The sequence below is a fragment of the Podarcis pityusensis genome (genome assembly GCF_964106645.2).
Source record: "Podarcis pityusensis genome assembly, chromosome: 6".
In the NCBI taxonomy this organism is placed as follows: domain Eukaryota; kingdom Metazoa; phylum Chordata; class Lepidosauria; order Squamata; family Lacertidae; genus Podarcis; species Podarcis pityusensis.
The window spans coordinates 335,310-360,462 of NC_138030.1; the positions used below are offsets into that span (position 1 = coordinate 335,310).

The 25,153-nt window shown below is 58.2% G+C and overlaps 2 protein-coding genes across 7 annotated transcripts; both read left to right on the forward strand.

Moving 5' to 3' along the window:
- The first annotated feature begins 32 nt into the window (after positions 1 to 32).
- Positions 33 to 15,380, forward strand: ELMO2 (engulfment and cell motility 2). 5 transcript variants are annotated; one of them, XM_081011157.1, is made up of 22 exons: positions 33 to 119; positions 2,093 to 2,225; positions 2,630 to 2,670; positions 2,883 to 2,955; positions 3,149 to 3,199; positions 3,392 to 3,573; positions 5,000 to 5,099; positions 6,557 to 6,708; positions 6,802 to 6,880; positions 7,145 to 7,180; positions 7,930 to 7,980; positions 8,244 to 8,366; positions 8,452 to 8,586; positions 9,235 to 9,339; positions 9,426 to 9,534; positions 9,766 to 9,902; positions 11,019 to 11,182; positions 11,274 to 11,386; positions 12,238 to 12,345; positions 12,563 to 12,645; positions 12,755 to 12,832; positions 14,437 to 15,380. In XM_081011157.1, the coding sequence occupies exons 2-22, from the start codon at positions 2,148 to 2,150 to the stop codon at positions 14,635 to 14,637; spliced, it is 2,199 nt and encodes a 732-aa protein (XP_080867283.1). In that variant the 5' UTR covers positions 33 to 119; positions 2,093 to 2,147; the 3' UTR covers positions 14,638 to 15,380. The 5 variants fall into 5 exon arrangements, with proteins under 5 accessions (XP_080867283.1, XP_080867286.1, XP_080867285.1 ...); XM_081011158.1 differs by lacking the exon at positions 33 to 119 and adding an exon at positions 799 to 937; XM_081011160.1 differs by lacking the exon at positions 7,930 to 7,980.
- A 1,334-nt stretch (positions 15,381 to 16,714) lies between these two features.
- SLC35H1 (solute carrier family 35 member H1) lies at positions 16,715 to 24,120 on the forward strand. Of its 2 annotated transcripts, XM_081011495.1 has the most exons (9): positions 16,715 to 16,830; positions 17,220 to 17,361; positions 18,511 to 18,574; positions 18,661 to 18,733; positions 18,829 to 18,997; positions 19,097 to 19,180; positions 20,360 to 20,535; positions 20,795 to 20,924; positions 21,048 to 24,120. In XM_081011495.1, the coding sequence occupies exons 1-9, from the start codon at positions 16,720 to 16,722 to the stop codon at positions 21,155 to 21,157; spliced, it is 1,059 nt and encodes a 352-aa protein (XP_080867621.1). In that variant the 5' UTR covers positions 16,715 to 16,719; the 3' UTR covers positions 21,158 to 24,120. The 2 variants fall into 2 exon arrangements, with proteins under 2 accessions (XP_080867621.1, XP_080867622.1); XM_081011496.1 differs by lacking the exon at positions 17,220 to 17,361 and having other exon boundaries at positions 16,739 to 16,830.
- The last annotated feature ends 1,033 nt before the right edge of the window (positions 24,121 to 25,153 follow it).

The window sequence follows — 25,153 nt, forward strand, 5'->3', positions numbered from 1 at the left end:
GCTGGCCAATGGGGCTGCGCGGCCGGGCGGGAGGGGCGGGACGCAGCCGGGTCCGCGGCCGGAGGGAGAGAGGCAGCGGCGGCGGCGGCGGCGGCGGAGCGGAGGGTCCCGGCAGCCGGGTGAGCGCGGGGCGGGCGGGGAGGGCGGCCGGCCTCGGGGGCGGAGCGGCGACTCTCGGGGCTCCGTTTCCCCCTCCCGCCCCCGCCCCCTCTGTCTGTTGGTCACGCGGGGGGGGGAGGGGCCCGGCGACTTCAAAGGAAGCCTCCCCTCCGGACGCCGCTCTGTGGGGGGGGGAAACACACGGGCGCCGCCTGCTGGGCCGGAGGGAGACCGGCCGGCCCCCCATCTCCGGGCAGAGGCCCTCGCGGGCCGCCGCCTCCTCCCCCCCTGCTGCTCCGGCGAGGCCCGGGGGGGGGGGCCTGGAGGCCGCCTGCTGGGAGGGAGGGAGGGAGGGGGCGACCCCTCCTTTGGCCTGGAGGAGCTGCTCGGCTTCTTGCCCCAACTGGGCGCCCGGCAAGCATCTCCGCAGCTTGGGGGGGGGGGACTCCTGCTCTTGCCCCCTCCCTGGCCCACCTGGGCGCCCCATCTCTGCTCCCCCCTCCCAGGCAGGCAGGCAGGCAGGGTCTGAGAGGGCCTGGGGGGCGAGAGGCCTGGTCCTGCGCTGCCCAGACCCCCAGTTCCTGCGGGAGAGGAGGGGGAGCCCCAGGGGCTGCAGACCCCCCCCCCAAATAGCCCCCGAAATGCCCCCGGGCTTCCTGTCGCCCGGCTCTTCTGCAGAAGGAGGCTGGTTCCTCTTCCCTTCCCAGAAGGAGGCGGCTTCCTCATGGGCTGCTGCTGCTGCTGCTGCTTTTGCTCTACCAGAACCTGGATGGGGAGCCACAACCCCGGACTCGCCTGGGGTGGGCAGCACCCTCAGCCCCCCCAGTGCAATGGACAGGTGGGGCGCTGCGGAGGGCAGTTGGGGGAGAGGCAAAGGAAGGGACTTGGTGTGGGGCAGCTGCCTGGTGGGCTTGCCAGCATATGGGGTTTGCCATGCCTGATGGAAGCCTCTGCCCAAGCATTCAGGGCGGGACACTGGAGAAACACCTCCTTCTTTTAAAAAGAGCCAGCAGAATGCATGCATGTGGGCATCCGGAACAGATGCAGCGCTAGCTAAATCTCGGGTTCGATCTGCAGTGCCCTTTATTTCAGGGGTCCATCCCTGGGAGACCCAGCTCTCTGGGCTCACTAACATGAAATAGTTTAGCGCCTCCATCTTCACCTCTCTTAAAAACTAAAGGGCAGATCATAATGGTCAACTGTGATGCCCTTAAAATATATTCAACTTTTCTTGGAAAAACAGGTTGGGTTGGATGTATTGTGTATGTTGCAGCGTGCTTTATTCCCCCCCTCCCCCCCCCAAAAGACCTGTTCAAAAACTTGCACAGCACATAATGACCCACATCTCCTGGCAAAACTAAGAATCGGTCAAATAAAGCTACTGAAGCCTAGAGCTGCAGCAGCAGCTGCAGCCAGGAGAGGGTTAAGTGCGCCTGGCCTTGAATAGGAGGCTGGTGGTGAAGGGGAGGCAGGCAGAGGCACCAGCTGCTCTGGCCCCTGCAAGGCAAAGAGGTGCTGAGCCCGTGTCCTCCCTGGCATCCCTTGGGAGGGGGCCTGGCTGGCTGCTGTGGTCAGGAGAGGGGCTCCTCACTTGCCTGCGCTTCCTCTGGGGCAACTCCTTGGCAAAAGAGCAGAGCTGGGGCATCCGGGTCACCCTGCCCTGCTTCCTTGCCAGGCTGCCCTCCCAGTGGCTTCCCAGCTCTAGGAAGGTGGGGCCGGGCAGTCTTTGGGGGCAGCCCAGAACTGGACCTGGCCAGGACAGCAGGAGGTGGGGCTGGGTGCTTCTGAGAGCAGTGCCCCTCCTTGCCAGGTCTTTGTTGGAAGCTGGGGGGTGGGGGGCAAAGAGCTTGCCTAGCCAGGGGCTTTGGGCCCTTGTCTTTGGGCCTGTGCAGAGGCTGGGGCTGCTGGGTCCTCGGAGTGCCCGCTTGAGGGGGCATCTCTCGGGCAGAAGCCCCTCTGCCCTGGAGCTGACTTGCCTTTCCCCTCTGGCTAGGTTTGGGAGGCCCATTCCTCGCCCCCACCTGTGAGGTGGCCGTCAGCCAGGAGGGATGCCACCCCCGTCGGACATTGTCAAGGTGGCTGTGGAGTGGCCGGGGGCCAACGCTCAGCTGCTGGAGATTGACCAGGTGACGGGCGCAGGCCGACTTTAAGGGCATCAGAAGAGCTGCTGGATCGGGCCGGGGGGGAGGGCAGGGACCACATCTAGCATCCTGTTCTCACAGTGGCCAACTGGGGGTGGGGCAGAGCTGAGCCCACGTGGCTAGTAGCCATTGAGAGCCCTGTCCTCCTCCCGGAATGGGTCTGACCCTGGTGGCCAAGCTGCTTCCTGTGGGAAGGAGTTCCAGAGTTCCTCTCTGCTAAGAAGGGTTTTCTTTTCTCTGCCCTGACTCTTTCAACTGTCAGCTTCCTGGGGTGTCCAGGCCTTCTAGTGCTGAATGGTGGGTGGGCCGGGGGGGGGGGCTGCTGATCACCTGCCGTCCAGAGGAGAGTTTCAGTTCAGGCTTCTCTTTCTTCCTCCTGCCTCTCTCAGAAGCGGCCTCTGGCGTCCATCATCAAGGAGGTCTGTGACGGGTGAGTGGGAGCCACAACTGGCTTCATGGGGGCCACGCCAGCCCCTCTCCCCCCACTCCAGCCAGCTGCTTGCTTGGGGCTCTGCAGCTGCTGGATCCCCTCCTCTGAGCCCCTCACTTGCTCTTCCGGCTCCTGGGTGTGGCTCACCTGCCCCCCCCCCGCTAGCTTGCTTCCTGAGGGAGGAGGCTGACATGGTCCTCCCCCCCCCTTAGGTGGTCGCTGCCCAACCCAGAGTACTACACGCTGCGCTACGCAGATGGGGCCCAGCTGTACATTACTGAGCAGGTGCGTGGGAGCTGCTTCCTAACCCTCATCCAAAAAAGCAGGGAGGGGGCCATGGGGTGCCAGGCAGCTCCTTGCAACTCCGATCAGGATGGGGGCCTTGGAGGAAACCCACAGAAGCAGACCAGGAGCCCCGCTGGGGGGCCTCCGCTCCTCTCCCAGTCGTGCTAAGCAGCCCCCCCTTCTTGCCTTGCAGACCCGCTGTGACATCAAGAATGGGACCATCCTCCAGCTGGCGGTTTCTCCAGTAGGTCTGGGCTGCCTCTGGGGGGTGGGGGGTGGGTTCTTTATTCCCCTTGCAGGATTTGGAGCCTGCTGGCTGGCTTTGGGCTCATGGCACGAGGCCACCTCCTCTTGCTCTCTCTCTCCTGCCCGGCAGAGGGGAGCCCCCTGGAGGGGTTGGGGGTTTGCAAGGGGCTAGCTGTTGCCCTTCCCCCAGTCCAGGGCCGCCCGCCAGCTGATGGACCGGACGCAGTCGCACAGCATGGAGGCTCGGCTGGAGGCCATGAAGGAGCTGGCCAAGCTCTCTGCGGACGTGACCTTTGCCACAGAGTTCATCAACATGGACGGCATCTCGGTGCTCACCCGCCTCGTGGAGAGCGGCACCAAGCTCCTCTCCCAGTAAGTGGGCATCCCGCGCCAGCAGCGCTCACTTCCCTGAGGGTCTGTCCTTTAATGTTGACAGTTCTGGCCTTCTCTTTGCTCCAGCACTGCAGCCATTTGCAGCCCCCGGCCTCTTCTGGAGCAGGGCGCTCTTGGTTGGGGGGCCAGCTGCCTCAGGGCTGCCAAGAGGGCAGGGGAGGCAGCAGAGACTCGGGCGCCACCCCCTTGGCAGCGTTCTCTTTGCTCTTCCACAGGACCTGGCTTGGGTGCTCTTTCTCTCCTCCTGGCATGGGAGGTGGCAGCCAGGGGCAGCCGGGATTTGATGCTGGTCACGGGGACACCCAGGGGCGCAAAGAGGGAAAAGGCCACCGGCTAGAAGACAATCCTCCCAGGCCTGGGTCTTCTCCCCATTACTTAATGTTGTAATGTAAGAACATAAGACACCCCCCCACTGGATCAGGCCCAAGGGGCCCACCAAGTCCAGCAGCCTGTTCTCACAGTGGCCAACCAGGCGCCCACCTGCGGTTATCGGCAACTGGGATTCAGAAGCATGGCTGTCTCTGACTGGCAAAGCCGAGCCACCCAGTGTCCTCTTCTCCTCCAGGACTTGGTGTGATCCACTCTGAAAGCCTTCTAAGGCGATGGCCATCAGTTTAGTTGCACTGTGCGAAGAAGGACTTTGTGTTATCAAGCCCTGGCGTTAGAAGACAGGGAGGAAAACGTTTCTCTCTCCACTTTCTCAATTCCATGCATGATTTTACAAACTTCCATTGTGTAGCCGCCTACATTTTCTCTAAACAGGCCCAAACGCTGCCACCCTTTCCTTAGCCAAGCCTTCCTAGATGTGTAACTTGGTTCGGCTTTTTAAACTTGATTTTATCTGCATTTTGGTAATGGCATCCTGCCTGCTGTTTTCGGAGTCTGTTTTCATTGCTGTTTGTAATGAATATTTTATGGTATTATATATACAATTTAATATGGTTTTTTAAAACTGCTGAATAGTTAATTCAATATCCACGTTGGCTTTTAGTGGGCAAGCGCAGGGAGGCCTTGAGCCTCTTGGTGGCCTGAGCAAATCCTCCTCTGTCACTGCCAGCCTTGGCTGGCTGGTCGCTCTGAGTGCCCGGCCTGCTTTGCCCTTCCCTTTTCTGCTCTGCTTCTCCAGACGGCAGCACATCCCACAGGCGGATGGTGGAGCCACAGAGCATGGAGGGAGCGCAAATTCCTGCCTCTGGCCTCTGGGTTGCAGGTGCTGAGGACACTAGGAGGCCCCAGAAGCAGGCGGCTGCCTTTCCCATTGCCCACTAAGTCCTGATGTGAGACCGCCAAGACGGTGCCCGGTTGCAGCTCTGCGTCGCCCAGCAGAGTGACTCTCTGGAGGGGCTGCCTTGCCCTGAGGGTGCCTCCCCCCCTACTGATCTGCCATCCCCTGTGCCCCCTGCAGCTACAGTGAGATGCTGGCATTCACCCTGACAGCCTTCCTGGAGCTCATGGACCACGGCATCATCTCCTGGGACATGGTGTCCATCAGTTTCATCAAACAGGTACAGCCTCTGCGAGTGCAGGTGGCAGGGCTGGGCGATTGCTGCTTTTCAACATCTCACCCACTAAACATCACAATGTACCAGTATATTATAGAATCATAGCATAGAATCATAGAGTTGGAAGAGACCACAAGGGCCATCGAGCCCAACCCCCTGCCAAGCAGGAAACACCATCAGAGCACTCCTGACATATGGCTGTCAAGCCTCTGCTTAAAGACCTCCAAAGAAGGAGACTCCACCACACTCCTTGGCAGCAAATTCCACTGTCGAACAGCTCTTACTGTCAGGAAGTTCTTCCTAATGTTTAGGTGGAATCTTGTAGTTTGGATCCATTGCTCCGTGTCCGCTTCTCTGGAGCAGCAGAAAACAACCTTTCTCCCTCCTCTATGTGACATCCTTTTATATATTTGAACATGGCTATCATATCACCCCTTAACCTCCTCTTCTCCAGGCTAAACATGCCCAGCTCCCTTAGCTGTTCCTCATAAGGCATCGTTTCCAGGCCTTTGACCATTTTGGTTGCCCTCCTCTGGACCCGTTCCAGTTTGTCAGTGTCCTTCTTGAACTGTGGTGCCCAGAACTGGACACGGTACTGTGTCCTGTCTGAAATAAGGATGGAGCTATGCAGAGCCCTCGGCTGGCTTCACAGTTTCCCCCTCATTGTGATTTTCCTGGCTCCTGCTCTTGGGATTCGCTGCCCTTGCATGAGGCAGGGGAGAGCTCAGCTGGCAGAGTTAACAGGGGCTGCAGGAACTGAGAGAAGCCTTGGCTGGCTTCGTGGTTTTACCTGCATCGTGATTTTTGCATAGCAACTGTGATTCGCGATATATTGCCAGGTCAAAAACAACGAAACTGATACAGTAGTACCTCGGTTCTCAAACTTAATCCGTTCCATAAGTCCGTTCCAAAACCAAAGCGTTCCAAAACCAAGGCACGTTTTCCCATAGAAGGTAATGCAGAATGAATTAATCTGTTCCAGACTTTTAAAAACAACCCCCGAAACAACAACTTAACATGAATTTTACTGTCTAATGATACCATTGATCCATAAAATGAAAGCAATAAATAATGTACTGCAGTCACACAGTCAGTAACTGAACTGGGCTCCAGACAAAAAAAGAGCCACAAAAACAAAACACAAAATAAATAGCAAAAACAGACAGACCTCAGTGTAGCACTCAAAACAGAAGTGTAACACTCAAAATGGAGCACGTTCGGCTTCCAAAAAAAAGCTTGCAAACCGGAACGCTTCCGGGTATGCTGTGTTTGGGTTCCAAATTGTTTGAGTACTAAGGCGTTTGAGAACCAAGGTACCACTGTATCACAAAATGGACTTCAAACCAGTTTAGGCAACAGTCCTAGCAGGCGGCACAGGAGAAGGGGGGCTCCCTGGGCAGGGCAGTGGGCATGCATGCCTCAGGCGCTCAGCGGCCTCTGCCTCCCCCCCCCCCCCCCAGATTGCAGGCTATGTGAGCCAGCCGACGGTGGACGTCTCCATCCTGCAGCGCTCCTTGGCCATCCTGGAGAGCATGGTGCTCAACAGCCAGAGCCTCTACCAGAAGATTGCCGAGGAGATCACCGTGGGGCAGCTCATTGCTCACCTGCAAGTGTGAGTAGTGCCTCCAGCACCGCACATCCTGTCAGGGGGGGAGGAGGTGGGGAGCCGCCTGCCACTCACCCCCCCCCCCTTGTGCCCCTGCAGCTCAAACCAGGAGATCCAGACGTATGCCATTGCCTTGATCAACGCCCTCTTTCTGAAGGCCCCGGAGGACAAGAGGCAGGTGGGTGGCCGGGCAAGGGGGTGCCATGGGGAGGGAGGGGAGGGCACCAGCCATTGCACTCCTTCGCTGATGGGGGGCAGGGGGGAGGAAGGCTTCCTCCCCAGGTGGTGACTGGCCGGTCTGTGAATGTGCTGCGTGGCACACTGCGTCTCTGTCTGCCTGTCCCCCCCCCCCCGCCTGCCTGCCCGCCCTCCCTGCAAGGGTCTCTGTGCTGACTCTTCTGCCGGCTTCTCTTTGTGTCTTTCTGCTTCCTGTTGTCCGCAGGAGAAGCTCCTTAACCCGCTAGACCTGCCTTGCACTGTAAGTAAATCCCTCAGACCGGGAGGTTCCTCTCTAAGAGCACTGGTGTTTTCTCTCTTCAGAGCCAGAAAGCGGGGTGGAAATGTCTTGGGAATAAATAGAGAGAGAGAGACCCCCGTACCCTTCCTCTGCCTCCGCCTCAGAGGCAGCCTTCTCTGTCTCCGTCTGTCTCCGTCTCTGCCTGTGTCTGTCTCTCTCTCACACATCTATCTGGCTTGCACACCTGGCATGTGTCCACAGGGAGAGGAGATTGTGGCCGCCTTCTCCTCCCTGGTTCTTTGGCTGCTGAGGCATTTTTGCCCTCCTGGACAAGCTGGGCTGCAGCTCCTGGCTAATCTGGAGAGGGCAAAACCAGGGTGATTCTTTTTCTTCCCCGCTCCCACTGCTGCCACCGCTTGGGTCTGTTGTTGCATCCTGTGGGGTGTGTGCTCTGTGGGTGCACAGGGACGGGCCCAGAGGGAGTGCAGGTGGCCTGGGCTCCTTGGCGGGGCTGCTGAGGTGGGGGCTTTGGGTGCAGCTTTCCTCCAGCTGCTGCTGCAGCTGCTTTGGGAGATGGACAGCCAGAGGACTCTCCAAGGGTGGGAGCAGCCCCTTTGCTGAATGGCTGCGTTTCCTGTGCTTGGAGCAGGCTGCCACGGCACTGCTAGGCTGCTCAGCACCCTTCTCCCCCCCCCCCCCGGAGGTGGGGCACGGTTGGAGTTTCCTCTCTCTCTCTCTCTCTCTCTCTCTCTTCTGTCAACCCCCAACAGGAGATGGCCAACGCCTTTGCTCAGAAGCACCTGCGCTCCATCATCCTGGCAGTGAGTAGGACCAGGCTTCAGCCTTGACATAGCCTTGCCTCTGGGCAACCATCTGAACCCCGTCTTGGGGTGCCCAGTCTTTGTGGTCCCCCCATTGCACGGTCTCTGGCCTGCAGGCTGTGGGTGTTTCTGGGTGCAGAGGGTGGGGGTCCTGTTCCCCCCAAGCAGGCGTGTCCCCCGCTGGTCAGGGGCCAGAAGGGGGACCTGGCCCTGCTCACGCAGGGAGGGGTTGGCAGGTGAGCCTCTTCCCTCTCCTCCCGCAGCACGTCATCCGGGGCAACCGCCCCATCAAGACGGAGATGGCCCATCAGCTGTACGTGCTGCAGGTCCTGACCTTCAACCTCTTGGAGGAGAGAATGATGACCAAAATGGACCCCAGTGACCAGGTGATTGGCAGGACTGTGGCCCCCTCCATGTGAGCGGCAGCCTCCGCGCTGGGCTCACGCTCTGCCCTCTCTCCTCGCTCGCCAGGCCCAGAGGGACATCATCTTTGAGCTGCGCAGGATCGCCTTTGACGCCGAGTCGGAGAGCAACAGCCTCCCTGGGGGCGGGACAGAGAAGAGGAGAGCCATGTACACCAAGGACTACAAGATGCTGGGCTTCATGGTAGGCAACCCCCCAAGACCCCCAGGCCGGGGGGTGGGGCATCTCCTCATTCAGCAGCCTGTTCTCCCCACGGTCAAGCAAGTGCCCCGGAGGGAACCAGCAGGCCAGACCAGAGCACAAGAGCAGCGCTTTCCCCTCCTGCCGTTCCAGCAACGGATATTTGATTCAATTTCATATTTATGGTCCACTTTTCCAGCCACAAATGTGGAGCTCAAAGCAGCTCACAATCATCACAATAACGTTAGAAAACAACAGACATTGCAGTTGCTATTCTGTCAAACACAATAACGTGTAAGTAAAGCAAACAATAACAAATTCATCAAAATGATTAATACAATTAAGTAAATTTATAGTATTTCAAAATGCCAGAAAATATCAGAAATCGTTCATCAAAATTATTAATGCGATTAAAAATTCCCAAACTTGGGTCTCCAGCTGTTTTTGGACTACAGTTCCCATCATTGCTGGCCACTGGTCCTGCCAGCAAGTTTGCTAGCCCTCTCTTGGAGCTATCCTGTGGGAGAGAGTTCCACAGTTGAATTTTCCACTTCCTTTTCCCTGCCCTGAATCCCTCAGCAGTGGGGACCCCTTGGGGGCAGCTCCTTCCTTCTGCTGCTGATGGCAGCCGTTGGTTTTTCTCCCGCGTAGAACCACATCAACCCTGCCCTGGACTTCACCCAGACCCCGCCGGGGATGCTGGCCTTGGACAACATGCTCTACCTGGCCAAGTGCCACCAGGACACCTACATCCGGGTAAGCGGGGAGGGTGCCCCCCTGCGAAGGCCGAGGCTCCTGGACCAGCCCCACCCCCCTCACTCTGCTCCCTTCCTGCCCCACAGATCGTCCTGGAGAACAGCAGCCGGGAGGATAAGCACGAGTGTCCCTTTGGGCGCAGCGCCATTGAGCTCACCAAAATGCTGTGCGAGATCCTGCAGGTTGGGGAGCTGCGTAAGTGAAGTCGGATGGGGGGGGGAGCACCCAGAGTCTTCTCTTGAGCACTTGTGCCAGAGGGGACCCTGAAGCTGCCTGTGCAGGAAAGTGGCCCCTGGACTGAAAGCCACCCCCCCAACCAGGGAATTTACGTTGCTTGACTGTGGCCACGATGCCCCTCTTCCTCCCTGGTGCTCCCCCCGAGGTGCCATCCTGGCTGTTCTGACCTCCCTCCCTCTCCCCACCCAGCCAACGAGGGCCGCAACGACTACCACCCCATGTTTTTCACCCATGACCGCGCCTTCGAGGAGCTCTTTGCCATCTGCATCCAGCTGCTCAACAAGACCTGGAAGGAGATGCGGGCCACGGCAGAGGACTTCAACAAGGTGGGGTGGCCGTGGGGCAGAGGCAGGGGTGGGGGGTGGAGGCGGCAGCTGCACTCCAGTGGGCAGGGGTCTCCTCCCCTCTGCCCCTGGCACCTACTCCTGCCTTCCGGCCCAGCTGGGCTATCTATCTCCCCTCCCCCCTCCTCCGTAAGAACAGAATGCTCCACTGGTCTGGCCCGGGGAAGGGGGGGTCACACTTTGAAATAGCAAGGAAACCAAGAGACTAGCAAGCAAAAGCGCCTTGTAAGGACCCAGTTGATTAAAAGTATTGCACAATAGGGCAGCCTTGCCAGCGAGCAAAGACTGCCTCAAAGGACATTTGAACAAAGCTTTTATTGGTATGCATCACAAAACATCATGGCATGTATCAAAAGAGGTTACAGGTCAAGGAGTGTCAAAAGTCCGGCTTCGCTCTGTTTTCATCTTGTCTTCTGGCCTTCAGTAAAGAAAGGCCTGTTGACATTCCCTTATCTTCCTTCCATGTCCCTGGAATGCTTCAAGGAGAAGCTTGCTTTGCCCTCCCGACTCTAAATATACCTCCTTGGCTGGCTGTTGGTGCCCTTCTAGTAATACCAATAAGCTTCCCACCCTCCAGGGTCAGAGAAGCATGGAAATGCCATGCAGGAGGGAGGCCTGTGAGATTTGCAAAAGGCAGGAACACGAGAATCCAATCACTTGTGGATACATTGACACATCATCCTATGAAAGCGTGAAACAACTCGAGCCAAATTTGTACTGAGTCTAGCCCAGCATCCTGTTTTCACAGTGGCCAGCCACATTGCCCATGATGGGAGGCCCATGAGCAGGATCTGAGCGCGAGAGAACTTTTTCCCACCTCAGGTTTCCAGCGAGGGCCATCGAGAAGCATTCCTGCTACTGACCAGGGAGGCAAAGCAGAGCCACTGTGGTCAGTGGCCTCAATAGCCCTTTCAGAGCCACCCAGGCCATCCCTGCCTCCTGCAGGAGGAAGTTCCACAGGTTAACGATGCTCTGCGTGAAGAAGCCCTTCCCTCCCTCGGTCGTTGGATGTTCTCACACTTCTGGGAGAAGAGTTTCCCTCCTCGCCCCCCCCCCCCCGCTCTCCCTGCCAGGCGTAATTTTGCCCCCCTCTCCCAGGTGATGCAGGTGGTGCGGGAGCAGATCATGCGGGCGCTGCCCTCAAAGCCCAGCTCCCTGGACCAGTTCAAGAGCAAACTGCGCAGCCTCAGCTACTCGGAGATCCTGCGCCTGCGCCAGTCGGAGCGCATGAGTCAGGACGACTTCCACTCCCCGCCCATCATGTGAGCGGCCGCTTGGGGGGGTCAGGGCTGGGGGGGGCGCCTGGCAGGGGCAGCGGGGGTGCTCACCGGCTGCTGTGTGGCCGCCCCCCAGGGAGCTGCGGGAGAAGATCCAGCCCGAGATCCTGGAGCTCATCAAGCAGCAGCGCCTGAACCGCCTCTGCGAGGGGAGCAGCTTCCGCAAGATCGGGAACCGGCGGAGGCAAGGTGAGGGCAGCGGGGAGGAGAGGGCTGGGGGGGGTGGAATCCTGGCCACGGCTGGCTCTGCAGGAGGGGAGGGTTGCTCTTGCCTTTGGGTCCCCCTTGGGGGCTTCCCTCTGGGACATGTACTCAGTTCCTGTGAGGACAGGCCTGATCCGGCTGGGCTAATCTTAGGTCCTTATGGAACCTCCAGCTCCAGAGGCAGTCTACCTTGATTCCTAGATTCTATGTTTAGGGAAGCTTTCAATGACTGATGTTTTAATGTATTTTTTATCTTTTGTTGGAAGCCGCCCAGAGTGGCTGGGAAAACCCAGCCAGATGGGTGGGGTAGAAATAAATCATAATCATAATTAGGCATTTGGCCCCCGTGACTTGATGCCCCCTCCCCCTTTGGGTCTTTCATTCTTTCCAAACCTTTCCAAACAGATGATTTTCTCCTCCAGCATAAATCAGGATCTTTTCAGGGGTGCCTCTTCACTTGCCAATTATGTCCAGATTCAAAGGTTATTCCACAGCTCACCATGGGAGCTTGCTGGGACTGTCCTAGGATGGAGCCATTGAGCCCAGCGCCCTTGCCTTTTCGTCTGGGAGACGGGGATTTCCATCCCTTCTCACAAACAAACAAAAAGGCATTCACAGACGCAGTCGTGCACTTTTGATCTCCTTGAAAGGTATGGGGCTACATGCCCCTTACCCCCCCCATTAGTCTCCGCCTGGGACCCCTCCTGGGCGCTAGAGCACCCGAGAGGGCAGCTTGCCAGGTTTGCTGCAAAACAGGAAGTCCACTTCTCCGTGATTTCAGAGAAGCGGCCTCCCTGCCTTCTTATGGGCCGTGTGCTGTTGTTGTCGCCCCACAGAGCGGTTCTGGTTCTGCCGCCTGGCTCTGAACCACAAAGTGCTTCACTACGGGGACCTGGAGGACAACGCCCAGGGGGAGGTCACCTTTGAGGCCCTGCAGGAAAAGAGTGAGTGCCGTGCCAGGCCGGGGGGGGGGGTTAGGCGAGGCACTGGGCAGGGGCTCAATGACCAGCCCTCTGGGCAAGGGCAGCCAGCAGCCCCTGGGGGGCTTTCTCTGTGATTCCCGGGGATACCTCCTCCCAACTCTCTGGTTCTGTGGAAGAGGGAAGGGGCTTTCCCGCTGTTCTTGCCCAGCGTGACCAGCAGTCCCTCCCTCTCGCCCAGTTCCCATTGCAGACATCAAGGCCGTCGTCACTGGGAAGGACTGTCCGCACATGAAGGAGAAGGGGGCTCTGAAGCAGAACAAGGTAGCTGGCTGGGGAGGGGAGGAAGACCCGGGGGGGGGGTGTCCTTGGCAGGGGGTGGGGACTGGCCTCCTTGGCTCACCAGCCCTGCTCTCCCTCTTCCCATCCACAGGAGGCTCTGGAGTTGGCCTTTTCCATCCTGTACGATCCGGATGAGACCCTGAACTTCATAGCCCCCAACAAATATGAGGTGAGTTAGGAGTGAGGGGAAGCTGCCTTTCTCCCGATAGATGGCCCTGCTCTTGCAATGCGCTTCCTCCTCCTGGCGTGTCCCGTGGCTGCGGTTCCGAGTCATTGAATTGTAGAGCTGGAAGGCACCCCAAGGGCCATCTAGTCCAGCCCCTGCCATGCAGGAATCTCGGCTCAAGCATCCCTGACAGATGACCGTCCAACCTCTGCTCAGTAACCTCCTGGGAAGGAGAGTCCCCCACCTCCCGAAGGGAGACCCTTCCACAGTCTAACGGCTCTTACTGTCAGAAAGTTCTTCCTGGTGTTTCACTGGAATCTCCTTTCTTGTAGCTGGAAGGCATGGGTTCGAGTCCTGCCCTCCAGAGCAAGAGAAAACATGGGGCAGCCCTTGAGAGATTTGACGACGGCTCTCATATCTCCTGTCACTTCCTCTAGGGAAAGGGCTGTTCTCTCTGAAGGAAGCCCAGGCCACTTGGGGCTTTCACAAAACCAGGGGAGAGCGTTTGTGGGTGAAGCAGAGACTGTCTCCTTCTTCTTGAGCCCAGAAAATCGAAAGGAGGACTGAAAGGGGGTGGGGGCCCTGCCTTTTACCCAGGAGGCTTTCTTGTGCCCCTGCCCCCAGCTAGGGAAGCCATCCCCGGTCTCCATGTGGAGATTCTTAGAACAATCTCTGTGTCCGGCTGCCCCATCTGGGCTGCTCTTCCTCCATTTCCCCCCGCTGCTTTGCTGCCTCTCTGCTTTCTTCAGCCCCCCGCCCTTGACTCTTTCCTCTCCGTCAACCTCAGCTCCTTTTTTCAAACCTTGCAAGGCTGACCATGTAGCTGCCCACCAACTTCCTTCCTGCCTCCCTCTCTCTCTCCCTCTCTCTCTTGCCTGTCTCTGCAAAGCTGCTCAGTCTCTGGAGAGTCAAGGCGGGGGGGGGGGGGGAGAGACATGAATCCCACCATGGAAAATGGAAGGGAGCTCAGTGGCTGAGGAGAGAGGGACGTGGCAGGGTTGAGGAGCCTGATTTTCTTGCTTGGTTTTCTTCTGAAATAATGTGTATTGCTTTCCAAAATGAAAGGTTATGCAAAATTCTGCAAATTGCAGTGTTATCAGGCAGGATCTGGTGGCAATATACAGTCCATGTACAGTTACAGATCATGGTCAGGTAAAAACAAGGCACAAAATAAAACCCAAAGAAATTAAACGGCAGGTCCGTGAGTGCGTGGAAGGGGGCATAATGGCAGAGACATGAGACAAGGCGAGGGGGCAAGACGTGGACCCCGTTAACTCAAGGGAAAGGAAGGAAGGTTATTAGATGCCATTATATGGGAAGATCTTTTTGGATGAGGCCTCTGAGTCCGGCATCCTGTTCTCACAGAGGAGAGGACTCCCTGGGAAGCCCTTCCTGGGAGGTTTGTGAGCACGGCTTGTCTGTCTGTCAGCTGCCATTCCTGCATGACCCTTGGGGTCCCTTCCAACCCCACAATTCTGTGATGAAGGAAGCGGCGGCAGGTGTCCCCCCCCCCGCAACATGTCAGGGGGCAAGAGGAGGGGCAGCCAGGCCACACACCCCCTATGGTCCCTCCTGGGGTCTCAGGTCCCTCCTCCCCTCCCCCGCAGTACTGCATCTGGATTGACGGCCTGAACGCCCTCCTGGGGAAGGAGATGGGCAGCGACCTGACCAAGAGCGACCTGGACACGCTGCTCAGCATGGAGATGAAGCTGCGCCTGCTGGACCTGGAGAACATCCCCATCCCGGAGGTGCCCCCGCCCGTCCCCAAGGAGCCCAGCAGCTACGACTTCGTCTACCACTACGGATGACACCCCGGGGGGATCAGCCTCCGGCCCCCTCCAGCGCATGCCCAGGACCTCTTCTTCATGCTGGGGTGGGGGTGGCCTCCTCTCCAACTGCGGAAGGAGGGATCCTGCTGGGCCGTCGCGCTTGGGGTTTTTTTTTATGCTACAAGACTCTCCCCTCTATGGCAGCTGTTCTCCGCCCTGCAGCAGGGGGCAGCCAGAGCCCGGCTACTCCAGAATCAGCCGGCTGCGCTGGAGGGCTGAGCGTGCTCTGAAGACCCCCCCCCCCCGTGGCATTCCCTGCAGATCTGTGGCAGAGCCGTCCCTGGTGTGCCTTTGCCTGATGTGCTTGGCCTGAGACCGCTGGGGCTCTTGCCTTCCCCGGGAAGGGGCATGGCAGATGGGGGCTGGCAGCAGAGCCTCATCCATGACTGTCTCTGGGGCCTGCCTTGTAGGGGGCTGGGCCAGGTGACCCCTGGGGACCCTTTCCAACTCTACCATTACATGATTCTCTTACTTTCCAGGCAGGCAGGGGCTCTATCCTGTGAGCCCAGCAGTGGCAAATGCAGCCCGTGGTACAGCTTCTGCCCCCCCCCCCATCTAGGCTCCCCTGGGTGGAAGAGCACTGAGACGCCTCCCCCACCAACCCAAGAAAGGCTGCCAGTCTAGCTGCTTTCACCTGGCAGTGGGGCACAGTGCACAGGCTGGACCTGGCATGCCCCTCCCCCCCCTCCCCGATCTTTGCATTAAAGGCTGTTTTCCTCCTTTTTGCCGGCTCCTGTTTCCTTCTTGCACAGACCAGGCTGTGGGAGGGGAAGACGCTGCCCAGGCTGAAGCAGAAGCGGACTGTTCCCTGGGAGGGAGAAAGGGCTTCCTGCTTCTTGTGGGTGCCAGTGCCTCTCCCCACCCCCCACCCCAGGCAGAAGTGAGAGCTGCCTGGTGAAGATGGTGCCAAAATCATGGATTTCAGAGGAGAAGTGAGTGGGCAGCAACACGTCCCATTTCCCCTCTGAAAACTGGCAGTAAACACCGGAGGTTCTGCTCAGGCAGGCCTTATTTTGAGCAGACTATGGGTGCCTGCGAGGCTTCCTGCGATTTTGGAAGACGGGGGACACGGACCCCCGCTTGCGAGGGCAGCCCAACCCTTCTCTGCCTGCTTGGCAGGGGGCTGTGTCTTGCCTCCCCACATCGAAGGCTTCAGCTTAAACCCTGCTGTCCCCCTGCTCCCTTTTCGGAGTGGCTGGTTGGATTACAGCCAAATTTGGGCCACTTCATGAATGGAGCATCGCTGTCAACCTCTTTTTTGGGGGGGAAATTCCCTTATTCCAACGCTGTTTCCCGCTGCTATCTCGGATGGTTAGATATCCCATAGACTGTCCCCGGGACAGGGGAGGCTGCTGATCACTTATTTTCAAATCTGAAAGTTGACAGCTATGGAATGGAGGGGGGTCAGGTCTAGCCAGCCAGGGGCCCATGGATGCCTTGCGGGGCCGGGACTCCCAGCCCCCCACCCCTAACTGGTGAGGATTCTGGGAGACACTGGGACCCGGGGCCCATCCTTGGATGTTTGGGGAGACCCTGGAAGAGCTGCAGAGGTTTCCCAAGAGCGAGCCGTGCCAGGCTCCAGGCCGCTCTGTATCTGCCCGCTGGGCGCCTCCGGGAAAAGGTGGTGGGTGCAGTAGGGCAGGGACCAGGGGATCAGGCCCCACAGCTGCCTCGCTCGCCTCCCAGCCAGCCAGGTGCCCCGCCTGGGAGTCTCGCTTGGCCCCCGACGGGCCCTTCCTGCAAGTGGGCGGCAGCAATCAGAGTCCGGACCTGGGTTCGAATTCACCTTGCGCCAGTGACTGCTTCGGCCTCGCCTACCTCGCAGGGATGGGGGGATCACATGAGCAGGGGGAGAACCAGAAGCGGGGCAAGAAACGCAGGAAGCCGAGGGGCGCGGCGCCTCCCAGGGTGCAGTGACGGCAGGCGCCGCCAGGAGGCGCTGGTCGTCGCCGCCGGAGAAGGCGGAAGGGGCCGCTCTGGCGCGGCGAGTCTCTGTCGTCCGGCCGGCCGGGAAGGGGCGGGGCCTGTGGCCGGAAGCGGCTGTCGGGAGGGCGCGGCGGGATGCGGCTCCCGGGGGTCGGCGCGGGGTCGGCGGCGCTGGCGGCGGGGCTGGTGCTGCTCTACTACGCCTTCTCCATCGGCATCACCTTCTACAACAAGTGGATCATGAAGGTGGGCGGGGCGGGGGGGAGGGAGAGGCGCCCCTCCCCCCCCGCCCCTCCCCCCCGGCTCACCCCCCTCTCCCCTCCCCCTCTCCCCTCCCCCCCGGCTCACCCCCCTCTCCCCTCCCCCACCCGCCCCTCCCCCTCCCGGCTCACCCCCCTCTCCCCTCCCCCACCCGCCCCTCCCCCTCCCGGCTCACCCCCCTCTCCCCTCCCCCACCCGCCCCTCCCCCTCCCGGCTCACCCCCCTCTCCCCTCCCCCACCCGCCCCTCCCCCCGGCTCACCCCCCTCTCCCCTCCCCCACCCGCCCCTCCCCCCCGGCTCACCCCCCTCTCCCCTCCCCCACCCGCCCCTCCCCCCCGGCTCACCCCCCTCTCCCCTCCCCCCTCTCCCCGCAGAGCTTCGGCTTCCCGCTCTTCATGACGCTGCTGCACCTGCTGGTCATCTTCGCGCTCTCGGGCCTGACGCGCCGCTGCGCCCGGAGACCCGCCCGCCCGCTGCTGCCCTGGGCCGCCTACCTGCGCCAGGTGGGCCCCGCAGGTGAGGCCGCTCCCTCCCTCCCGCTGCTCCGGGGAAGGCAGCTCAACAGGCTCTAGCTTAAAGGTCAAGGGACCCCTGACCATTAGGGCCAGTCGTGACTTACTCTGGGGTTGCGGCACTCATCTCGCTTTATTGGCCGAGGGAGCCGGCGTACAGCTTCCGGGTCATGTGTCCAGCTCTGGCGAACCAGAGCAGCACACGGAAACGCCGTTTACCTTCCCGCCAGAGCGGTACCTATTGATCTACTTGCACTTGGACGTGCTTTCAAACTGCTAGGTTGGCAGGAGCAGGGACCGAGCAACGGGAGCTCACCCCGTCGCGGGATTTGAACAGCCCACCTTCTGATCGGCAAGCCCTAGGCTCTGTGGTTTAACCCACAGCGCCACCCGCATCCCATAGCTCTAGCTTAGGGCCCCCCCAAAAATTTAAGGGAAAAAAACACTGAATGTACATTTCCAAAACATAAGATAAAAAACAAATAAAATAAAACCGATACACAGCAACAGTTTTTTGTGTTGTGTAGGTTCTTATTTGTTATGTGCAAATAGTTTGAGATACGTATTAGTTCTGTGAATTACCATCGTGCATATATTCAAAACAAAAAACAGTGGCAATTTGCTGTTGACAAAGGACAGCTGGACATAGAAAGGACCCCATTACCTTCAGTATCAAACCTAAATCCGGCCCTAGGGGGACCATTAGCCTTGAATTTTTGCACAAGCAGGCAGGCAGGACGAGAAGCATCAAGGCGAAGGGGCAGGACACACCTCTCCACGCCTTCTTTCACGGTTTGTGAAAATACGCCTGCTCATGTGGAGGGCAGCAGTTGGTTCTTTTCCTCTCCTGTTCCTCACACTTGGGAGTCCACAGGGAAAGGGACCCAGGAAAGAGAAGGAAAAATGCGGAATGTACAATTTGTTCTTCCATATTTTACTGCCGGAAGAGGTGGAGGTTGGGCCGGTAGCTCAGTCCCAGGGGAGGAAGGTGGCAACATTCTATCCCCGAATGCTAGTTGCTTGGGGGCAAAGGAGAAGGGCTGTGGCCATTGTCCTCGTCTTGGGGGCTTCCTGGACACATCTTGGCTGACTAGCTGTGGGTGAGACAGCCAGGCTGACCTCTCGTTTGGTCCTCTTTCTCTTTGCCTCTCAGCTCTGTCAACGGCCCTGGACGTGGGGCTCAGCAACTGGAGCTTCCTCTACATTACCGTCTCGCTGTGAGTATGGGGTGGGGTCTTGTGAAGACGCTGCCTGTCTCTCTTGCCTGCCTGCCTGACGGCCTCCTTCCTCCCTGGTCTTGCAGCTACACCATGACCAAGTCCTCGGCTGTCCTCTTCATCCTGTTCTTCTCTCTGGTCTTCAAGCTGGAGGAGCCGGTGAGCGCCCAGCCCCTGTCTCCCCAAGGCTGAGCGGGAGGGGATCATTGGGCCTGCGGCCACCAGCCAACCTGCGCTGTTCTTCTTCCCACCAGAGGGCGGCGCTGGTGCTGGTGGTGCTGCTCATTGCAGGGGGGCTCTTCCTCTTCACCTACAAGGCGACGCAGTTTGACATGGAGGGCTTTGCCATGGTGCTGGGCGCCTCCTTCCTGGGCGGAATCCGCTGGACGCTGACACAGATACTTCTGCAGAAGGATGAGCTGGGTATGTGCCCTTCTGGGGCAGGTGTCGGGGGGGGGGCAGGCGACACCCTGCACCGTTTCCCCCTCCTTGATGGGCTCCCCCTTCTCACTCTCCTGGCAGGACTCCAGAATCCCATAGACACCATGTTCCACCTGCAGCCAGCCATGTTCCTGGGCCTCTTCCCCCTCTTCGCTGCGTTTGAGGGTAAGTTGTTTGGGTGAGGCGGGGACAGAAATGGCACCTGAGCGGGAAGCAGAGGGAGCGGCAGAGCAGGGGATCCAGGTGCAAATCTTCTCCCAGGGGAGCTGTTCCCCAAAAGGATGCTTGTCTGGGGGTTTCTTACTCTAGGGCAGTGGTTCCCAACCTTTTTTTGGTCGTGCCGCACCTAAGCATCTCTAAAATCCTGGCCCCCCACATAACATATAATTCTTCTTATTCAAAAAGTGAACTAATCACGTGGAGGAAGCCTAAAAGGCCATTAACTGGTAATAACTCATTCTCAAATTGCCCCCTAGTGGGGTGTGTGCCCCACATTGGGAACCATGGCTCTAGGGAATTCCCTGGGGTCCAAGCAGGGTTTAGGTTCCTTCTCCAAAGCTGTTGGCTGGTACGTTCGTAGCTCCAGTCATGTAGAAGGGGGGAGGGAGAGATTCTGGGGAGGAACAGGGAAATGTAAAATAGTCTTTTGTTAGGTGTGGACAGAATGTGCGGGGTTGTATCCATGCTCATAGACCCAGGGAAGCGAATGGAGGTGGCTAGACAGCGCCCTGTGATGGCGCATCGTGCATAAGTGGAAGAGAACAATGAGCAGGGGAAAAGCCACGTCCGTCAGGCTACTTTGGGCTGGTTCTTTAGTTCTTGGCAAACAGAAGTTACAAATCTAGAGCTGGAGCTGCAAGACAGGGCAGCACCCAAAAGCATCTCAGTTCATAGGAAATTTTAAAAAACATCAACGTTGAAAATCAAAACTGTCACCACTGTGGAAACCCAAAGAAATGCTGTATTTGGACTTGGGAATTATTTGTTTGCTTCAGTGCAGTCTTGCGGCCACCAAAGCAGCTCCTCTTCCTGTAGGAAAAGCTCATAGTGGACCCCTCAGCCCCCCCCCCCCCGCAGGTGGTCAGGCAACTTTCCTGGTCAGTTGCAAGGAGTATTTTCCTTGGTTGCGGAGGGAGAGAAACCCTTGGAGTGTTTGTCAATCTGTTGCTGAGTTTCTGCCTGCTCAAAGGTGGGTCGGCCTCCCCAGAACAGGGCTGAGCTTCCCTGGGCCCCTGGCTCGGCAGGAGGAGCCCTGAGGGCCCCTAGGGCTGAGCACCCTCCCTTGGAAGTCCAGCCCACGGCACTTGCTTCCTGAGCCCTCTCTCTCCCCCCTCTTCCTCCCAGGCCTGCCCTTGTCTGCGTCGGAGAAGCTCTTCCGTTTCCACGAGGTGGACCGTCTGCTGGGCCTCTTGGGCAAGCTGGCCCTGGGGGGGCTGCTGGCCTTTGGGCTGGGCTTCTCCGAGTTCCTCCTGGTGTCGAAAACCTCCAGCCTCACCTTGTCCATCTCTGGCATTTTCAAGGTATTGGGTGGCCTTTCCTCCTCTGGCCCTTCCTTGCCCAGCCAGCCAACCCATGGCCCCAGTCGCCTCTTGCTTGGCCCCGGGTGGGAGCCCATGAGTCTTTGGGGTGGGGTCTTCTCTTTGTCCCATGGAGGCCTGAGGGGCTTCTGTGCCCCAGGGAGAAGTACTCAGTCCACCCCCTTCCCAATGTGAGACTTTCAATTGGCTCCTGGGGCCGCCAGTCCTGGCGGCTGTGACTCGCTCCTGCTGTTGTCCTCAGGAGGTCTGCACTCTTCTGCTGGCCACACACCTCATGGGAGACCGCCTCAGCCTCTTGAACTGGCTGGGCTTCGTCGTCTGCCTCCTGGGGCTCTCCCTCCATGTTGCGCTGAAGGCTCTCAGTGCCGCAGGTAATGTTGGGGGTGGTGGGGTCTTGGGACTTGGGCTTCCTGCATAGCCAAGGTTTGGGGTGGGGGCCGGAGAAGCCCTGCTGCCTGTTGGGGGCTGGCTGACCAGTGCCTCCTTCTCTGCAGGGCAAAAGGGTGCCAGGCAGCCCAAGGAGTCTTGCTCCAGCCCGGACTTGGAGTTGCTGCTGCTCCACCACCAGGAGGAAGAGGACCCTGCGGGATTCCCCCAGCGCTGAAACACGCCAGCAGCTCAGCCAAGAGAGCCCAAGGCAGGGGGAGCCGGCTACCCCGGAGGGCCTCAAATGGGGGGGCTTGGGACCCCTTAGAAGGGAAGAGGCTGAAGCACTTGGGCCCTGGTGTTATGGGAAAGATCTCGGGGGTGGGGGAGCCGCAGGAAGCTTGGCGGGCGCTGCGCTGCGTTGGGTCTCCGTGGCTCAGAGAGGGAGCTTGGGGGAGGCTGTAAAGTGTGGCTGACCGTGCCATCCTGTGACACTGGGTGCCTCCTTTCTGCACCCATCTTTGTGCCCTCTGGCCTGCGTGCCCCTCAGGGTCGGAGGCAGTGCCACGTGAATGTGTTAAGAAGCGAAAAGGCTGTTGGGGTTGGAGGACCAGCTGGTGCTTTGGGAGACGTGTTGGGACCAAAGTGGGCTGAGGCCAGAGCAGCAGCCGAGAGCCTCCTGCTTTCTGCTTCTGGGTTTGCAGCCGTCCCTGGAGTTTGCAGGGGGTGGGCATCATGGTGGTCTCAGAACTAGGCGCCTCTGAGATGGTACTCAGAGCTCCAGCTACTGGAGGAAGCAGTAGAAACCTGCCACGAACTTGGGCAGGGTGTGGGCAGAGAGAGAGTTGGGCATAGGACCAGAAGGTAGCCTTGTGGAAAGCAGGTTGGGAGCTGGAGCCCTGAACGCGGAATGCCCTGGACCAGTCAGGCAGCCTGGGTGAAGAGGAGCCCTCCCATGCTGATATCTTGAGGACATGGGAGGCCATCTCTGGGCTCTGAAGAGTAGCATTTCAGTGTCCTGAACCCTCTTCACCCTTGCTTGGAAGTAAGTCCCATGGAAGTCATCCGGATTTGCAAGCAAGCAAGTATCGGATCGCAGCCTTGGGGAAGAATGTGGCAGCCGCCTTGCCAGTTCCCCCCCACTCCCAGCTGTGGCTGCTCAGAATGGCCCTGGGCAGCTGGCAAGAAGGACACGGGGTGGCGCTGGCAGCCGCTGCCACCATTCAGAGGTGTGCATGGTATTCTGAAATGCAGCTGTGCCATCCATTCAGATGTAATGGTGGTGCTTGTGGTTTTAGTTGGACCAAAGCGGGTCCATCCAGCCCGGCTTCCAGCCTCCCAGAGTGGCCGGTCAGATGCCCCCAAGGGAGACGACCCCCCCCCCCCGAGGACTGAGTGTGGCAGCAGGGCTCTCCCCACCCTGATTTCTGGAGGCGGCATGGAGTCGCGCTCTGTCCAGTCGCCACTTGCAGCCACTCTTCCTCTGTGACTCTGTCCCCGGCTAAAGCCAGCTGAGCTGGTGGCCATCACTGCCTCTCCTGGGAGCAAATCCCAGAGTTTAACTCTTCACCGTGTGAAGAAGGGCCTCCTTCTCTCCCCATCCCAAATCTCCCTCTTCCCTGGTGACCCTTCTTGGGTTCTAGTAGCAGGAGAGGGAGGAAAACCTTGCTCATTTTGCCCAGTTTCACCCATCATGTTTCCATTTTCTAACCTCAGCCTGTTGCAACCTTCCTTCAAAGGGCAGCTGCTCCAGCCCTTTAATCTTGGGGGGGGGGGGGAGCTGTTGGTTGGTTGCTTTTTCACCCTTGAACATTTTGCCCTCCGTTTTCTAGAGATTTTTCCAGCTCTGCTGTGCTTCTTCTGGAGACAAAGTGAGCAGAACCAGACTGTATCCCATATTTAGTCATCATAAATTTTCATAAGGAAAATGAGATGACCCGACTACCCTTATGGAAATCTATGACAGGATCACACTTGGAATCCTGTAGGCGGCTTTGCTTTTGATCCCTAATGTTGGATTTGACACATTCACAGCTGCTGCACATTCACTTGACATTTTCAGCTCCCCACTGCAGCCCCAAGATCCCTTTCCTCACCCGTCACTCGGAGGATGTACAATCACATTGAACCACATTTGCCATTTTGTCACCTGGCTGGCTTGGTGGCAGGAGGGGAACCCTGGGGATCCCTTGGCTGTCCATTCCCCCCCCCCCCACCATTCTCAATAATGTGATGTTGTCCACAAACTTGACCAGCTCTCTGCTGATCCTTTGCTTTGGATCCTTTATGATCAAGTTAAAAATCGTGATTAAAAAAATCCTTCCAGAAACAAAAGCTCATACCAGTAACCAACTTGGTTGGTCTCTAAGGTGCTACAGGAAGGAATTTTTTTATTTTGTTTTGACTATGGCAGACCAACATGGCTACCTACCTGTAATTAAAGATCATGGTTCCCTGCATGGAGCCTCTCTTATAATAATAATAATAATAATAATAATAATAATAATAATAATAATAAATTTTATTTATTTCCTGCCTTGCAGGAATGGAAGGATGTTCATTCCTCCTCGCTGCTTCCTGTTCAAGCAGTTGCCCTTCCAGGAGAGGCCTGTCCTTTCCTTCCACAGCTGCTCAATATGCCTCATATCTTGGGAACATTTGGTGGGAAGTGGAGTTTCTGCAAGAGAGGAGAGTTGCCTCTTTGCTGAGCTTGTTAAGATTCTTGAATTCCCCACTGGTGTGAAGTGAGTGACCTTCATTCCACGGCTGAGGAGGGTTAGGGTCAGGCCTGGCTGGCCCTTGTCTGCCTGATGCCCTGAGCGAAAGGCTTTGTCCTCCTGGGCCCATTGTCTGCCTGGCCTTTGATTTGCAGGGACAATTTGCTCTTGTGTTGCTCCTCGCCTGCTCTAAGCCCCCGTGAACTGAACTGCCTTCTTGCCTGCCCTTTTCCTAATTTGCGGTCAGTGCTCTTATTTTGAGATGCAACTACAGCGGCCCTTCAAGACAAGGCACGTGGGCAATTGCGTTTAGTTGAAGAGCAGCCGTGGCAGAGATGCAGAGAATCCACAAAGCTGCCAGGGAGAATCCCAAGAGCAGAATATTCTGGCGGGGGGGGGGGGGGGCTGAAATGTACATTCCACAAAAACGTGCAGCTGCTTTCAAACATCCAAAGGCACCCTATAAACTTCTTAACAAAGGAAATGTAATTGCCTGTGTGTCTTAAATGTTTTTAGTGTAAATTGTTGAATCTGCAATCTTTTGGAAAAGGTGTGATTGTGAAGAAAGACACCCATGTTCTCCTTTGCCTGGAGGGGAAGGTGTTCTGCGGAGTCAGGCCACAGATCTGGACCTGCCAAGGAGCCGTGTCCTTGCACCCCCCCCCCCCGTACAGCCCCACCTCTCAGTCCCAAGGACCTCGGCTGCTGTGGCTGTCTGGGACCTGCCTGTGCTGTGCTGAGCTCTGCCCCTGCCCCCTGCTGAGGAGGGGGGCTTTTTGGCCCCCAGGCGCTCTGCCCCAACCAAGCTCCACAAACAGGAAGGAGTTGGGAGATGCCCCGGAGTTCTGCCTGTCAGCCCTTTCCTCCTCCATGCTGGGCACGACTGGAGAGGCCAGGGGCCAGCCACTGCTCCATGGCAACGCTGTGGGAGGCCAGGGGTGTTGCTGTGTGCTTGCGTTGGTTCTGGAGGAGCCATGCTGAAGAAGGCCCCCTCTCTGTGCAGGGTATCTCAACATGGGAAGGTTCCTTTGCGTAAGCTGGAAGTGACCATGGGAATAGAAATGGCGGGGGGGAGAGGGAGTTGCCAAAAGCAAGGGAGAGTGGAAATCAGACATGAAATCATCTATCCCACCTCAAAATAGGCAGTGCAGCAGCAGAGAAGCCACTGCAGAGAGCAGCAGGAGGAACGGCTTGGGGCCTCTTCCCTGGGAAGGTGGATGGGGAGGAGGAAGCAGGCAGCTGCCCTTGGGCATCGGTGGTGGGGGAGGGGAAGGAGGCCTCTCGCCCTCTGCCCTTCCTCAAAGCCTGAGAACTGAAGCAACGCGGAGTTGCCAGTCTGAAGGGCCCAGAGGAAGAAGGGCACCTTCAGGCGAGGCTGGCTTAGCAGCGACAGACTTTGCCACAGCAGCCTTTGAAGCATAAGAAAACTTATGGGGATGGAAGCATCTCCTGTGACGGGAACCTGGACGGCCACGCACACCGTCTTGGGGAGTGGGCAGGAAGAGACAGGTGTGTTC

What these genes read in the sequence shown, in the direction of transcription:
- ELMO2 (XM_081011157.1), top strand. Translation starts at nt 2,148, where the DNA reads ATGCCACCCCCGTCGGACATTGTCAAGGTGGCTGTGGAGTGGCCGGGG. An exon ending in AGCTGCTGGAGATTGACCAG is followed by an intron (nt 2,226 to 2,629) that starts GTGACGGGCGCA and finishes TGCCTCTCTCAG; the next exon opens with AAGCGGCCTCTGGCGTCCAT. An exon ending in GGCACCAAGCTCCTCTCCCA is followed by an intron (nt 3,574 to 4,999) that starts GTAAGTGGGCAT and finishes TGCCCCCTGCAG; the next exon opens with CTACAGTGAGATGCTGGCAT.
- SLC35H1 (XM_081011495.1), top strand. Translation starts at nt 16,720, where the DNA reads ATGCGGCTCCCGGGGGTCGGCGCGGGGTCGGCGGCGCTGGCGGCGGGG. An exon ending in CTCTACATTACCGTCTCGCT is followed by an intron (nt 18,575 to 18,660) that starts GTGAGTATGGGG and finishes CTGGTCTTGCAG; the next exon opens with CTACACCATGACCAAGTCCT. An exon ending in GAAGGCTCTCAGTGCCGCAG is followed by an intron (nt 20,925 to 21,047) that starts GTAATGTTGGGG and finishes CCTTCTCTGCAG; the next exon opens with GGCAAAAGGGTGCCAGGCAG.